The sequence below is a fragment of the Molothrus ater genome, chromosome 2 (assembly GCF_012460135.2).
Source record: "Molothrus ater isolate BHLD 08-10-18 breed brown headed cowbird chromosome 2, BPBGC_Mater_1.1, whole genome shotgun sequence".
Lineage (NCBI taxonomy): Eukaryota > Metazoa > Chordata > Aves > Passeriformes > Icteridae > Molothrus > Molothrus ater.
The window spans coordinates 67,616,610-67,634,043 of NC_050479.2; the positions used below are offsets into that span (position 1 = coordinate 67,616,610).

General features: G+C 36.6%; 1 protein-coding gene across 2 annotated transcripts in view; it reads left to right on the plus strand.

The window, feature by feature from the left end:
• The window catches only part of STARD13 (StAR related lipid transfer domain containing 13), a 246,078-nt gene that overhangs the window by 25,541 nt on the left and 203,103 nt on the right, over window positions 1-17,434 (plus strand). The window contains exons 2-3 of one of the 2 annotated variants that reach the window (XM_036403160.2): window positions 5,070-5,216; window positions 9,533-9,667. In XM_036403160.2, the coding sequence (XP_036259053.1) occupies window positions 5,070-5,216; window positions 9,533-9,667 (282 nt within the window). Of the gene's footprint in view, window positions 1-5,069; window positions 5,217-9,532; window positions 9,668-17,434 lie in introns of those variants that run through there. The other variant, XM_054518487.1, reaches the window with a different exon arrangement.

A 17,434-nucleotide genomic window follows, 5' to 3' on the forward strand; every position in this document is an offset into this window, starting at 1 on the left:
CAGACATATTTAAGAAGTGTAATAAGTTTAGGGGAAAATGATTTGTCTTGGAAATTGTGTTTCCTTTAAAACAGATTTGCATGTATCTTCATGTTAGTATTTCTGGAGCTTTTTTCCTGCAAAACTGCTAAGGTCTTACAGCCCATCTTAGGTGAGTGGTTTAGGGATCAGAGCTTTCATTTTCCCAGAAACCTATGTGCATGGCCTTGCCTGCTGACTTGAGAGTCGGAAGAGACTTCCCTGATAATCTCAGATGTATAGCCATACAGTTCCTAGAAGTGAGAAGGTTGCAAACTGCTGAGTTTTCTCACCTGCTTTCCAGGATGAAGGTGCCACAAGTTAGTTGTCCATCCAACAGCTCTGTAAATACTTAAACAACACTGTAGTGGGATATTAAGGAAAATTCCCTTTGAAGTATTTTATCTTCAATATAGAAGGCACATATAGATCTATTTTTTGAATGAAAGAGTTCTTTGTATTCTAAATAATTTTTTTAAGGATTTTGTATCAGGAATCAATCTGTCTTCCTCCCCCATTCCCTGTAGGCAAAGCCATCAGCAACTCAAGAGACCTTCTTTTACACAGATTTTTTTTTTTTTAAGAACAGAGGAGCCCTATCCGTGCAGCAAGAGTAGAATATGATATTTGGTCCCTGAAATTGTTCTACAAAATCATTATTTACAGATCTAGGCTGTACATCAGAGAGAATTTTTATCTGAGCAGATTTAATAGGGAGGAGGGTTAAATAGCATTGGTATATTTTACTCTGTGGTTACTGATTTACTACCCAAAGTTGTACAATACATTAATTGCCAGAACAATTGGACCTATTGAAGTTCTAAAGTGAAAGGCACAAATTATCAGATAAATTTAGAGTTGTGTAATTTTCTCATAACCCTTCACTTGGAAAGCCTTTCTGCTTCCAATATAGGATGAGGTCTGGCAGCAGGGTTAACCCTGACCCCTGAGTGTTCTATATGGAGTTGTTCATTTCTGCCACATTCTTTCAGTTTAAATTTAGATTTGCTGGCAGCTATTATGCCTCTTGCAATAAGCCTTGTGACCAAACATTGAAACAAATATGCCTTTTATCACAGATGTTTTTGCCGAATAAGATTAGTGAAGAATACTTGAAAGCTGAAAAACAACGTGCAGAAGCCTTTGGTCCAAAAGGCACCAACCTTTGAATGTCTGGAACTGTATTTTCTTTATTTTTTTTCAGTGTTAGAAAAGAGAAAATAAGTGTTTAGATGATTGGGCACAATCTTGCAGCTTGTTTTACCTCTGATTTGTTATTGGTAGTAATGAAATTTCAGCTATGCAAATGAATACAGAGTCAGGATACATATGAATGTGTACATGTAAAAAAGTCATTAATGTGTTCTAAAATAGACTGTGGTTGCTGTAGGAGAGAACTGAGTTTTATATTTTGCTGATTGCTAAATATGTCTTAGTAAATCTCATTTGTTGGGATAATTCTTCTATACAATAGCTGTCTTAAGCATAATAGCTACATCTGTTACTGATTTTAGAAAGGTTCATACCACTTAATTTTCTCTTTTCCATGGAGGATGATTCTTGTTTTATGATAACATTTTTTTTTTAATCTAGCATAAGTATCTGGGACTTGAGAAATCTGTATGGCAAAGGAGTTCACTTTCAAGGCCAATAAGTTGTTCTTGGCCTAGGGTATACCATGGTCTTCATAGACAGTGTTGCTCCACCTTGAAACACTTCTTTGACAAGGGAATTCTCTGGTCACACTTTCCATATCTATCTGCTCATCTGTCTAGGATAGGACATGAGGAAATGGTCTCAAATTTGCACCATGGGAGGTTTAGACTGGATATTAGGAATTTTTTTTTTTCACTAAAAGGGTTGTCCAGGGAAGTGGTGGAGTCACCACTCCTGGAGGTGTTTAAAAGATGTGTAGCTGCAGCACTGAGGGACATGGTTTAATGGTAGACTTGGCAGTTCTGGGTTAACAGTTGGATTAGATGATCATAGAGGTCTTTTCCAAACTAAATGATTCTGTGTTCAAAGGTAGCATGTAAAAAGCGTTTCTGTAAAGCACTTTGGTCTCTATGCTTTCAAGGTTCTTCAAAAGGTAACAACATTCCTATGCATTGCTGAATGGCTATGGCTCCAACAAAGAAAGACCTTGATAATATATGGAAAGGAGTGTTCTCCCTGTAACCTTTTAGGGAAAGAAAAAGAAAACAATGAATAAAGCAGGCCATGATTCTCTAGATAATTTAAAGTGAGATTTTTTTCCTTCTGAAGGGCAAGACACAAAAGCTTCCAAAGGCGCCCTGACCCTACTGCCTGTGCAGTTGCTATGGGCAGGAAACACTGGTACTCAGATCTTTGGAGCACTTTGATAGTGTCCAACCCAGTTACTGGGGCTGAACACTGTGGAGCTGTGTTCCTCCTGAATGGATTAGGCAAAATTTATTCACCAGTTAGAAGTCCTACTGTGCAGGCTGTATATTTTTGAATGTAAGTAGCATCATGTTTTTTCTGTTTAGCAGGAATTTCAGGCAACCTTTGAAATACATAGCCAATCAGCATTTGTTCCAAATGGTGCTTTTGTGCCAAATTTCCAATTAGTGAATGGCATTTGTTAACTAGGCCCTTTTGGCTTTATCTTCAAGGATAATGAAACCCCATCTTTTTCCTCATCCCCTTAATAGACACAATATAGAGTCTTACTGAATGAAAAAAAAAGAACTGAATGGAGAATGCTAGGAGATTTATAGCTTGGTGAAACTCCTTAGGACTTGTATTTTTTAGAAATGACTGTGGTTTGAATTCTGTAGCATTAAAACAAGAAATTCATGAAAATAAGGGGATTTGGCTCATACAGTTGGTTGAAAGAACATCAGTGAATATTGGAGGTATTGTTCCAGTAGGTAAATATTTGTTGAGATAGAGGAAAAATGTGCTTCCCTGTGCATGGAGCTGCACTTTTTATTGTAATGCGATATCATGTGTGCTGTTGCATACATTTGGAGTGTCTTAGAAATTTTTTGAGACTTCATGAATTTTTATCTTTGTATTTTCTATGGAAAATACTAAATTAGAGACACCTTTCCAACACCCCTCAAAATACTCTTTTCAGTCATGGAACAGAAAGTGGTCTGTTTCAACATGTGGAAATTGCTCCTGCATCCTATTAAACTCAGAAATCCAAACTTCTAATGTAACCTTCAGTGCTTGTCACCTGGCAAGAATGATTTTTTGCATAGCTCACAGAAAACAAACACACTTTACTCATTTCTATGTGATTGTTGCTTCAGAATTGCTTACTATTGTTAAGTAAGAAAACATATTCTTACAACTTCTTTTCCATAAATTGCATTTTAACTGTGTTGAGAAATAGAACATTCATTTTAGATTTTTGCAGAATTTATACCTTATTGTTTGTGGAATTTGGGTGGGTTTCCATGTTTTGTCCTTGTTGGATCTTTTTTTGAGTGTTCTTTAGTATTGGAAAGACCACTGTGTGAGGAAGCAAAACCACAGGAAAACACTTGCTTTGTTTACAAGTGAGTGTTGTGGACATATATCAATATGTGCATTTCCTATGTGAGGTCATCTCACTCAGAATGGATTCAATATGTGAAGTGTCTTTTGATGCTCATTTTCTGTGGAACGTCCTGTAGTTTACTTGGAAATAGTTGGAAAGTCAATGGGAAGCAATCAAAGTATCTCTTTAAATAATTTTAATAGCTGTAGAGTTAGTAAGTGTAGCTTAGCAGTTATAACAGCATTTCAGGCAAAATACTCAGAGGTTGTAAAAAATGATTAAATTCCAAAGAAAGATTTGGAAAAGTAAAAATTGGGATACTTATTTTTCTGTGCTTTGAAACAATCTCTAAAAAGATCATATTAGCCCCTCTGAAGGGAACATGTGTTTGTTGCTAATATGAGATTCAGTGTCTGATGATTTGGGACCTTAGTTACTGGGGAGAAAATGAGTAATTCCATTAGTAATAGTATATGTTAGTGTAATAGAGGAGTTAATCTCCTGGATTCTGTTTGTAAAGGGGTTTTTTTTCTACAGTAGTGAGCCAATTAGTTATCTTTCTGTTCCACTTGTGAAATGCTCTAAGGAAACAAAGCACCATAAAGATTTATCAGGTAAGAGTAATAACAGTACTCATCTATCTCCCCTAGGTTTTGAGGAGTGTTACTATGATGCTCTTAGGATATGGCAGGATGAAAATGCATTATTACTGTTTGTCTGATGATACTTACTATGGAATCATCTTCTGTGCAAAGATATGTATTGTTTGTGAAAGGAAGAAAGATGAAGGAACTGAAGTAGCTTCAGGACAGAGTCTTCTGGGGAGCAGTAGCTGCCTGTGTTGACAGGGAGGTCAGTGTGATTGGTTTTTGTAGGGGATCACTAGAAGTGGTGTGAATAAAGAAAACAAGGCATAATGCATCAGCATACATAGGGACCACCATGTAGAGGTGCTTTAGGAGAGTACTGGAAAGGATTTTGAGGAAATTAAGGAATAAGAAAAGCATCTTTGTCAATTACATTACAATGGATTAAAATTTTAGTTATACAGTAAAGCTCTTCAGATAAAAAGGAAAAATGCATCCTAGTGACAAAGTGACAATTAAGTATTCCTACCGTATGGGCAGAGGATTTGACAAGTCTAGAATTATAGTAAGGAATATAATACAGTGCACATGATGGCCTTCGATATTCTGGTTCTTGTTGGCAACAAGCAATCAGTGGAGAGATGCTGAAATAGAAGTGGCTTAAGAAGAGGCATTAAAGTGACTTTAGTTTTAGTCTTGATTCTGCTTAGCTTGACTTAGCAGTGGGTCACCCAAGATGAAGTGATAGAAAGCTATTCAGATATACAAAAGTTATTTGAGTATGTAGAATACTATGAATATGTGTCATCAGGATTGGAGTGATAATTGAAGCTTTCTAAATGGAAAAATGTTGCTCAAGGACAGAGAAAGAGGGCTGGAAGAAAAAATAAGCATCTTCAAGATACAAACAGCTTGAATATTTTAAGACTTCATGTATGTTTGATTTCTTCTAGACCCAACCAGAAAAAGAATCTGAATGGCCAGACTCTATGTCATGGCTTATGAAGAAACTGGAACAGTTGAACTTAGATATTGAAGAAGCTCTGAGTGCTGGCTCTTCTCCCTCCAGTACTCCTTCTTCTAAAAGGCACAAGCAACTGGTAAGAATATGTGTGTGATATGATACATTCTCTAACATTTAGCTACAGCATTCCTCAAGCTATAGTTTTTAGATCCAGTTGTGTTTCAGAATAGGCCAAGGAGCTCAGGTGTTAGGGTAAAGTTAAAAGTTTTCATTCAATAAAATAAAATTTCTAACATTAGATAACTAATGGTTAAATAACCAGAACTGTGATAGGGTGAAACTTGTAAATTTTCTGTCAGGATAGCTTAAAATCATTATACGCTTTTTTTTTTTTTAGGGATATTTGCTTGCATGGTTTTCGGATTGTTAATTTAAGTGCTAGCCTATTAATATTTGTTATATTTATTTGAAGATATAACAGCAAGAGAGACCCTCTGTTCATTAAGAGTTGAACTAGTGTCCTGGTCACCCCAGGACAACTAGTTTTTTTTTTTCTTTCTCTCTTTTATTTGAATAGTTGATTTAGAGCTGCAGTCCTCTAGTTAAGAATATTTTGTGATGACAGGTGTCATCAGTTGATGACAGTTTCTCAAGCTTTTATTTTGAGGACAAATAGGATTAAAGGAGCAATGATATTATTTTATTAATTTTTGAATAAGCAAGTTTTTTATATAAGCAATTAATGGAGAATGACCAGCATGAGAAATATAAGTGTTTGTTCTCTGCTTCAGGCTATGATTAAACTCCATTCTTAACATAGAATTGTGAGGATTTTCAGCTCTGAATGTTGGCATAAAGTTCATGGAAAGTGATCTTTTGTGAATGTTTTTGCTGTCATTGCTCCTTCATTTTGTAAAAGTAAATTCTTGAAGTAAGCATCTTTGTGGATCATCACAATGTAAATGTTCGTGTCTCTCTAGGTGGGATGTTCAGACTCTTGCACTTTGTGTTTCTAAGTTCTACAGGGAGAGTTAGTAAGAGTGGCCATGGCCATCTCATTTTTTTTCTTGCTGTACATGTCAGCCAGTTAGAACCAGCTCTGTCCAGCTGAATTAATTTCATAATTAATTTGCCCATTAAGGGACAGTGTTCTGTCTTCTTACAGGAGAATGCTCCATATCTTCTGTCAAAATACAGTGGCAGTGTAGTCTGCTTTACTGTCTGAAAGTGAAATCCCAGCCATCAGAGTTTAAACACTTCTCATTGTGAGACAGTCTGGTAGCCAGTGATCCAAACACCCATTATTTTATGGCTGTGCCTATTCTACTAAGGTAAAAGCTGTGGTTTGGTTAGCCATCATTCCTTTTTCATGTTATCCTGAAGATCATAGGATATGATTTCAAATCCTTTGCTGAAGCACTCACTGAAGGGCATATTGCATGTAAACAGCAGAAAAATCTAAATAGGTGACATTTTCAAATGAACTTTGATACATAAGAACAGCATCATCAGAAATGGTTGCATAGAGAATGCCATCGCCACCACCCCAGATGCTTGCAACTTCTCTTCCTGAGGCCTCATCACAGGCTTTTTCCTGGGACATATGCTCCCACCAAAAGTCTCTGTTAGGATGTTCCCAGCACCAGCACCAAAATTACTGTTTTGCTTAACATGATATTTGAGGAGTTGCAGTCCTCTTTATCAACCACCTCTTCCCACTCTATATACAAGAGATCTCTTCATTTTAGTTGTCTGTGGACAGGCAAATATGTGGGTCAGACACATTTTATTGTAGCCTTATATGACAAACTGGAAATGACCTTTAAACCTCCAAGAGCCAATTTCAATGCAGAAGCTGGACAGGTCACTTAATACAAAATCTTTCTGATGAGAACAGCAAGATCAGAGTAAAAAAAGAGTCTTAGAAAATCTGTTGTGGAACTGATGATGGGATACCATTTGCTGTCTCCTGCAAAAGAATTTATCCAGCAAGGGAATCATCTGCTCTGATTTAAATATTAATTAATAATTTGCCTCAGAATGGGTGGCTTTAGTTTTACTTTATAGTCAAAGAAGAGATAGATCCTCATAAATCTCTCCATAAATGTACTGTAAAGAAGCAGATACTGCAGATTGCAAAATGACAGTTGCGGTGGAAAAAATAGCAGTCTGGTTTTCACTCAAGTTGTATGAGTAGTTTATATTCTATCAGTTCATGCTATTTGTACCATATTTCTAACTATAGCTTGTAATTTGTTCCACACATATCAAATGTTTTATTCTTGTCACTTACCATGAAATGAAAAGAAAGAAGACCTCTCTAAAACATATGTTTACTAGTAACTGTGTACATTTGGCTTCTATAAAATGAACCACTTCTGTGTTAAGATGTTTTTATCCTCAGCTGGGAACTGACACAAGAAATTATGATTGACAGTGGTTTTGGGTGAACTGTTTAAAGGTGTAAGACTGAGATGGAGACCCAAAATCTCCAAAGCAGGTGATTACTGCATGAGTGGGAACATGGTTTTTTGGAGCTGCTGCTCTGAAAGTTGTTCTCTTGAGGGTGTGGACAATTTTTAACAGATGACAGAGCCATTTCTTATGGCAAATGCTGTATGACAAAAATATATTTTGTAATTTAATCACTAGTTTGAGCCAGTCAGTTTTCTACTGAAGGATTTTTCACCTGTTTATGCAAGTAATTCTTTGATTTTTTTTACTCTTTGCATTTTCCTGTTGTGAAGGTATCTGTTATTAATAATACAGATTTTTTTTTTTTTTTTTTTTACAGAAGAAGCCAAAATATGCACTGGTTGAATAAATATTATGTGACCAATTGGGTGAGAGTAGAGAGTTTTGCAGTATTTTAGTGAGAAAATTCAAGTGTTTTCTAAAACATAATAGCTTTTGCATGAATGCTAAGGGATGACTTGTTCCTACATCTGTGTAAACCACAAATTGCTACTGGTCATTTTTTTGTTGGCAAATATTATGAGGATGTAGCACTGACTGGATTCCTCAGTAGCTGATGCAGAGAAGATGTTAAAAATAATTGTCTATAATCAAATTATTTTCTGAAACACTCCCTCACCAATGGAATGAACACATGATTTAAATGCAAAAAACTGTACTGTCTGAATGTACCAACAACAAAACTACTTGTTTTGGAAAAACATATTCAATAGCTCCATTCCTGTAAAATCTGTACCTTTCCTATGGGAAAAAAATCCTTTTTAGCAGTATAGAAGGAGGCACTTTGTAAATGAAACATCAGAGATAAATCACTCTTGCTGCAGTGTGTTTCCCCATTGTTTAATGTATCTGCTTCATTGCCACTTAGTATCTTGTACTCAGTTTCACTACAGAAAAAGCAGGAAATCTTGAGAATGAGAATCACATTTTTTTCAGTTTCAGTCTTTTATTATTCATGAATGACAGGGAAATCCTGTTTGATTATTTTTGATCATCTTATAGTAGAGATATGACTTTCCTTGAAGAAAGCTTTTTCTTTAACTTACATATTCATTTAATTCTTTTGTATTAGTATATTGTCTTCAGACTTTTTTGGGGTTGCGTACTAATTATTTTGTCACTTTTTCAAAGCCTCCTCATTTTACATCCCTACAAAATATACTAATTGGGAACTGGGCAGTTGCTGTTAAAGATCAGCAGCACATTTATCACTTTGTGGAGAGGAAGAGCCAGAAAATGGGCTGATTAGAATGATTGTCCCCAGCAGCTTGGGACTGCTCTGCAGTGCACCCATGACCCTGTTTCCCTGATTGTCTGTAGTATGAATTCTGCTGGACTGCAGCATGTGTTGCTTCTTGCTCACTCACCCAGTTTTTCCTTGGGCAAACCAGGATACTTGAGGGAATGTTGTGCAGTTGGTCTCTTATTTACACTGCATTCAGTGTGGGCCCAGAGTAAGGACATCCACCTTTTAAAAAATGGTGTGAGAGTGGAACAATGAAATGAGAACTCCCCAGGTTTTGGGGAATAAGGAAAAATTTATTTGAAAAGTTCAGAATCTGTAATTTGAAAATGGGAGTTTTTGGGATCTCTGTTTAATATACAAAAATAAATATGAAATAAAATTAAAAGATAGCTTAAAAATAATTTTAATAAAACCATTTTTCTTTCTACAAAGTGATTCAGTTCCTTTAAGTTACAGGAAGGTGTACTATTATTGATTAGTTCTCCAGTTGTGTATACTGGATGTTAAGGAAGCAACTTTCCATAATGATGGGATGTCTCACTTAGCAAAATGTAAAAATGATGCAGCAGGTGCTTTTAAGAAAAAAAAGATCAAAACCAAATGTTTGCCTTTCATCAGAGGAAAAAAAATCCAGAGGAAAAGATAAAATTCCTAGGTTTTTATCTTAGAGTTCACATTAAAAATATTTCTGACTTGTCTTTATTTATAGGATTTTAAAAATTCTCTTACAGTACCCTGTTCAAGTAGAGACAGGCCTTTATGGAGATCATCAAGAAAAAGGATCTTGGAAAAATAGAAGAGGAGACTACCAGCATCAAAATTGTTTACCTTACCGAGTGTTGACTGGAGCACGACCTAAAACTGATGTAAGTAGCTACAACATTATCTGTCTCACAGGTTCAGTAACCTCAGAATTTACACTGTATCATTAAAATTGTCAGTGCATTTCTTTGAAATAATTTGTTCCACACGCATCAAATGTTTGATTTGTGCAAATACTGCACTGCACGGAGGAGTTTGGTTTGCAAAGCAGGTATGGATAAAAGTTAAGTTAGACTTCAGTTAATGAGGCTCCAGGGCTGTGAGGTTCATCTAATCTGATTTTAGACCACTGATGAAAACTTCTACATGTGAACTAGTCACTTGGATCACCTTCATAGTCAATGGAAAGAAACAGGCACTTCTAGAGAGTGATTCATCTGTAGGTAGCATGTGATGGATTCCAGGCATCAGAGCAACTACCACAGCTTTTTCTTCATGGCTTATTTTAGAAGTACTCTCTTAGGATTTTTTAGCTTGACGGTTTGTTGTGCTCAATTCATGTGAATTCCACACTGCATTTTCTGCAAGCCTGAGTGCTCAACTCTGGAATTTTAGTTAGATCCCATTTCTAACCAATAATAGCAATATTTACTTGGGTTTTTTTTTTTTTTACAAGGTGATGGCTATAGCCTGCAATCAAAATCCGTCAAAAATCCATCAGAAGGTTTTCTCAAAAGGCTTTGATTTACTTTCCCAATAGCTAAACGTAAGCTACTTTAGGATCAGTGTCTTCGTTTGGAAGTGTAGATAGTTTCTGTCTCCCTTTTTTAAATTACTTGTGTGCCAGTAGTACTTGTGATCATATACAACATAAAAAGTGACTGCACTGGATTGAATCAAAAGCACTTATAGCCCTGTGTCCTTTCTTTGGCAGTGGCCAGTATTGGATGTTCAGGAAACAAGTGTAAGGACATAGTAAGCAGATAGTAAGCCATCTCAACTTCCTTTGAGGTATTTATCATGCAGGCATGTTGAAGATAGACACTATATTACATTTTTGTAATTAATAGCCCCTAAGAGTCTTTTTCTACTCTAGTTGTGCCTTTTGTACTCATTTGTATTAGTTTGTTCTTTTGATATTCAAAAGAACAAAGATACTTTAATTTCCAAAGTTCAATTGTGGAGTAGGTGATACAACACCTTTTTCTTATTGTAATTTTGTTACTGAATTATTATTTTGGCTGTAATTCTTGTACTGGCAAAAACGGAATCTCAGGCATCTTGTAGGAAGTAATGAATACCTGAGGCTGATTTTCTTGTTTGTTTGTTTGTTGTTTTTTTTTTTTCCTCCAGCAAGTGACTGTATTTATTATTGATTTACATTTTTCTGCTTAATTTACAACCATTCAACATCATGAGGTCCTCTTGCAGCAATATGCAGTCAGTATTTGTTTTTATTAACCTCTGTAGTTGAATATTATCAGAAAACCCTTTTATTCCTCCATTTTCCAATTCATTTGTGAATTTTATTCCTCCATTTTCCAATTCATTTGTGAATTTTATTCTTCCATTTTCCAATTCATTTGTGAGTGTACTGAAAACATATCCATGAGACTGTCAGGTAATATCCATCCACTGTAAAAGAAAATAATCAATTATTCTTAACCTTCTTTTTCCACTTTTAGTTAGCAATGAAAATCCATTTTTATTTCTTGACCTCTTTTTTGTAGTTCCTTCTTCATAGCATAGTTTGAATTTGATGGTCAACTTCATCAGAAGCTTTTTGAATGGAAGTGTAGCAGTCAAATTGCCTATGTGCATGATCATTCAAAGAAGTTGGCCTCCAAAATCCCAATTATTCTAACCCATTATCCTGTGTTACTGTCCACATGTTCTTAAGCATACTGTCAGTTTTCTGGCATGCATATCAGTTGTATTAGCATCTCTTCCACAAGTAACCTCAGAGGCATTTTCAGACACTGGGATCACATTTCCCCCCCTCTTTTCCTCCTATCCCTGAGCCAATATCTCAGCAGTTCTCATTCCCTGAACAAGGTGCTTATTTTAAGCTATCTATACAATTTGGATTAAAGAAAAATCTATTATATTAAAGATATCTTGAACACTGTTGTATTCATCTATCAAAGAATGATATGCATACCACCATAAAAATTCTTTATTTCATTAAATGAACCTACTTCTGTGCACTGAAAAGGAAATTTGAAGGTTGGCTCCACTTGCTCGCTAATTGAAAACATTATTGTCTTCCCACTAGCTATTTCCTTTCCTTGGAGAATAGGTTTGCTATTTTCCATTTCTGCAAAAGCGTGAACATTTGTTCTGATTTGTTGCTTGTTCTAGTTGGAATAGATAACAGAATTAATTAAAAAGAAACTTGCCAACTTTATTTGTTTTATTACCTTGGCTAAATGTTCAGGCATATACAAGTATCGCAGCTTAGCTGCCTTCCCACTAGTACTATGCAAATATTTTCAAAGTGGTGTTGCAGTAATACTGTTGTTTGGCTACTGGTGTGTGGGAGGAAAGGCAGAGGAAGTATGGTTTGGGTTTTTTTCTCTTTTGAAGTCTGTTTTTTGTTTTTTTTTTTTTTTTGCTTTTTGTTGAAAATTGGGAAATACTAGCATGATAAAAAGCAATTCTATGAATCCTCATCAGTACAGTCCATGCATCATATCAATCATTTTTGTATATTGGAGTAAGAGCATGGTCATGCAGAAAGTACGAATGTTTCTTAGGGCACCAGAGAGTCTAGGAAACTGAAGGCAAGAATTTCTTAAGAAATTAGAGAGCTGCTTTTTTATTGCACAGTGCTTTAAATTAGGAATAAATATTGAAACTGGTGTTTGCAAATGTCATTCAGGAGAGTTGATCATTTTACTTCCTTCAAAGTGCTGCTTTTGGTGCTTTTTTCATGCAAATTCAAATAATTCTATATCTAGCTCCAGGCATGCAGTCTGCATTAGTCTGTCATATCTCTCCAATACACAGATTTCCACTGCTTATTCCTTAAGATACAGACTTTTCCATATTTTTTTTAAAAGAGTAAACTGAAGTTGCTTTCATTATAGTAAATGGGGTGGGACAGAATAATTTCTTCTATGTCACACCCAGGCTGCATCTGTTTTACTCCCATGATCCAGATGGTATAATACTTAACTAGGGAGTAACACAGAGATAAATCAGACCTCTTGTATTTTGATGCTCCAGTTTTTCTTCTCTTCCAATTTTTTGTGAGTCAGAAGGTCCAAATGAACTTACCTGTCTCCACTCCCCGGGAGCTCATATACCCAAGAGATTTAAAGAAACAAATACCCCAGAAGTTATTGAGATTAGCAAATATAACAGAGACCAATTCTAGAAACAGCAGAGATGCTTCTATTCAGGAATGATATGCAGAGATTAGGCAGGACACAGTTGTTCAATTCTTAACACAAGGCAGTGATGTTAGCTGCACACTTTTCATGGATACCAATTAGGCTAAAAGCCTAAAAGGGACAATGATGTATTCTTTGGCAAACTTGTCACAGTAGGTATGCTGTTTGTATGCATGGTTTTATGACTTGCGCTCCTTATGATGTTTTGGTGGAGTAAAAAACAAATCGTGGCTTTAGGGCTGATGTCTCCTGCCCTTCCTTCCCCCCACCCAGGGCTGCCTCACTGAAACTTTCTTTTTGAGGTACTATAGGAAATATGTACCTGGCAGGGAAGCCATGTGCTTGAGAGACAAACAAAAGTTTCACCTGACAATTGCTGGCATTTGTAAATCCATGTCTACATTATTGAGTTTCCATTAATGGAGAGGAAAAAGCCCATCTACAGCAAGACACACCTTGCCTTGAGGTAGTTGCCTGAATGGAGGTCTCTTGTTGATGTGCTTTGTGCCCCCAAAGTGCTAATGTTGCTTGGTCAAATATTTGAAGAAGTGACTGCCCAAGACATTAGTGCATAGAGCTGGATAAAATAAATCTGTCCCAGGGCATATAAATTACAATCTGGCATTGGATGGGCAGTGGCTGCTTCTCTATGCTCTGAGCAGAGAAAACTTTGGTAGTCTAACTTAGGAGTCTAATGGGGGGTGTGAAAAACCCATCAGTAAACACCCACTAGGTCTTGCAGGTTACGCAGTATGCTCTGTCCATGCAATCTGTGAAGGAGCAAGAAAACAAAACTTTATGTATTGGTAAAAAGTACTTTTTCCTTTATCTGTTGTAAGTTTACTGTTTTGTTTTCTTTTTAAGTAGAGTTGAAGAGTGCAGTTTTGATTTCTTATGCTTTAATTTGACAAATGGCTTGAACATATTAAATACACAGGGCTAAAATTAATTATTTTACAGTTTTGAGACCTGGATTCTCAGTCAGATTCACTGCTCAGACTTGGTTATGTAGGCTGGTGCAAGAGAGGGTCAGAGTAGCTGGACATGAGGCAGGGCAAACTGCTTCTTTCACATCAGTGCCAGCTTCTGGTAGTTTAAACTGTTAGTGAAGTATAGTTTATCTATGCTAAGCCACTTGATTTAGAAAATGAGAAGCAAAACTGTCTTGTGACCTGCACAACTGAAGTGTTTATGATTCCTTTAGGTTTTTTTTTTTCTGAGAAATACTCATTGATGCTATAAATAGTGTTTCACAGTTTAGGTCAGAGGTTCCAGGATGTCTGATATCTTCTGAAATTGTTTAGAAATATAAAACTAATAAGGCAGTAATTTCTGGCTATTCTCTCTCTGTAGTAAGTGTAATGCTTTTCTGACCCTCTGATTATGTTTGAGGCAGAGAAATTAAAAAATATAAACAGCTGAAGCAAAGTCAGAATCATTGTGTTTCTTGTGCACTCCTTGTTCAATAGTTCTGGCCTGAGACCACCAGGGATCAGAGACGATTCCATCAGTGAGCATGTGTGACAAGCCTTTTATCAGATAGCTGCCAACATCCAGGGCGGAAAAGGTTATCGTGCAGCAACTCATAACAGTTTTTACTTTCACTAGCACTCTTTAGAATTTTGAGGATCTTAAGCTATTTACAGGCCTTGAGCTGATCCTTTATTTCTCCACAAAATATGTAAGCAGTATTAATTTTACATCTGAGATTACAAGTGCCTAAACCCGACTCCAGAATAAGTTTCATGCACTGTAACTGCTGGATGCCGTCATAAATTTGTCACTTCATGGTAGAATTTATATCAACAGTTCCATCCCATTATCTAGTAGGGCGTGTTTCCCAAGGTGAAGATTAGGCAGATCATGTTTTACTCTGATCTTACCCCCACTGGTAAACTTGATAGTAAAGCCCCAAGAAGACTTGTGCAATCTCTGGACAAAGATTTCTTATGCCCATCTTGGTTTTGGGCTACTTTTTATGACCCACAAAGTGCAAGAAGATGAAGTAAGAAGCCTGGAGCTGAATGGTGAAGACATAGCATTCAACGCTCTATTTCCTCAAAGACGTAGTGTGTTTGAAGACAAAATTATTTGGCCATGTTGGAGCTGAAGATTTCTGTCTATGCTTCAACTAAATGCATTTGTAAAAGTAGAATTGCTCATGCTGAAGAGGTAGTGAAATTCTTGCAGAAATCAGGTTTTCGCTTACTTTCTCAAAGTCTCAAAACCAGATGATTGGTTGCAACATGGTCAAGAGCAGAATCTATATATAGTCTCTGATTTTGCTTACCAGACTATCCTTCCTCATAGAGTGCTAACTCCAGTGTTCCCATTCTTGAAAAGACAAATTTCAAACTATGTCCTTTAGTAATGCAAATAGCTTTCCTCTTTAATGCTGCTATTAATTATGTCAGCAAAATAGCTCTCCAGTACAGTTGCAGGTAGCTTGAAACCTCATCTTTGCAAAACCTTTTTTCTTGTGTTCAGTACTTAATCTCACCAGAATCTCACTGGGACAGAATAATGCTGAAGTAGTCAGGTAGGTGACCCACTCCACTTCCAGGTGTACCCCCATATGGTGGACTTTTGTGCCTCTGAACAGGGTTTTGTGACTCTGTTTTTCCCCTGCTCTGTCTGCACAGTGGGGACATTGAAACACCCTTCTTTCCCAGGAGCACTCTAGACTTGCAGTCATTTCTGAGATGATCAAATGCTCCTGGAAGACAGAATCTTCCCTGCTTTAAGACTAAGTAGTTTCTTGGTAGTAAAAGAATCCATTGCCCAGGAAGAGATTGTACTAACTCTAATGAAAATCAGTAATGGGGAGTGAAGGGCAGATGCCTCCCTTCCTTCTTGAGAGCTGTGTATTCCAATATCTACAATACTCAGGCTTTCTCATCTGTTTTGTTTCCAGTGCACTTGCCAGCACTCTGGCCAAAGTGTGCCCCTAACATAAGAACCCAGCATAGCCCATTTCTTTTCCTTTTTGCCTTTATTCCCTCATCTCAACAGTCAGGTCCTTCAGTGGGGAAATTAGATGGAAAAAAAAATACATGTGTCAAGATAAAGGCACTTTAATAAAGCAAAAGATAAGGTTGTGCATCCAGAAGCAAAAGAAAACAAAATATTTATTCTCTACTTCCCATTAGCAGGCAATGTTCAGCCTGGGGAAGCTGGGGTTCAGGACATGTAATAGTTGCTTTGGAAGACAGATGTCATAAATAACAAAAGCCCTTCCCTTTTCCTCATTTTTTTATCTTGGCTTTTATTGCTGAGCAGGCATCATAGGGTATGGAATATCCCTTTGGCAAGCCTGGGTCAGCTGCCACAGCTGTGTCCCCTCTGAAGATCTTGTCTACCCCCAGCCCACTGACCCTCAATAGTCAGGGGGCAAGGTTGGAGAGAGAGCCTTGGTCCTGTTCAAGGGCTGCTCAGCAGTAGCCAAAATACTGGCATGTTATCAACATTTTTTTAGCTACAAAGCACAGCCCTATTGAGGGCTGATTTTGAGGAAATTAACTCCATCTCAGCCAGACCCAATACAATTTCTTTTTTTAATTAATTGCTCAATACCATTTTTTTTCTGACAAAAATGCTGTCACCAGTTGAAGATGATAATCCTCATGTAGCTATGCAGCATTTAAAATTACTTCAAATCGCTATGGTTAAATCACTTGATCCATGAAAATACTTATTTAATTTAAAGTATGTTAATGGTATTAATGGTAACTTTTAAAACAGTTTTTTGCACCAAATTCATTATTTTAATTTAGTTTTCATAAGGATTACCTGGAGGCTAGGGACATACTTTGTGTATTTTATTTTTAAAACTCATTGAGTTATCTATGCAGGAAAGAAAAGAACTGTCTTATTCATAAAATGCCATTGAAAAATAATTTTAAAACAATTATTCTCTGATCGATGTAGACAACATAATTTATATGCTTTTTTTTTTGGTATATGGTATAAAGTCAAATTGAAGTTTCCAACTGATTTTGGAGTAAAGTTCATTTAATGTAGTTCAAAAGGTATATGAAGTCCAAGTCTGTATCAGGAGGAAGCTATAATTGGTTCTTTTTTTTGCTTGGCATTACATGGCTATTTATGTAGTTCAAACTGATAATGTCTGTTTATATTGCAAGAAAAGCTTTGAACAAGGGAGGAACCGCAGGAGCAGCTGGAAAATAGAGGTCACCCACCTCTGCAAGGGCAGCCAGCAGGTCCACCAGGGATGGCAGTAGCAGCAGAGCAGCTGGGCTTGGTGGTGATTTTGCCAAAACCCCATGAGCAGAAACTGCCAGCAAAATTTATTGAGTGAGCACTTTTCTGAGCCAGCCCAATCCCTTTCTCATTATAACTGTCCCAAACTCACACAGTGAGATTTGCCTTCTAGATCCAGCTCCAGTGACAAAATAAGAGTTGCAGGCTGGCATTGTTTAATTAGTATATACATCCCAAGTTAATCCTATGTGTGCT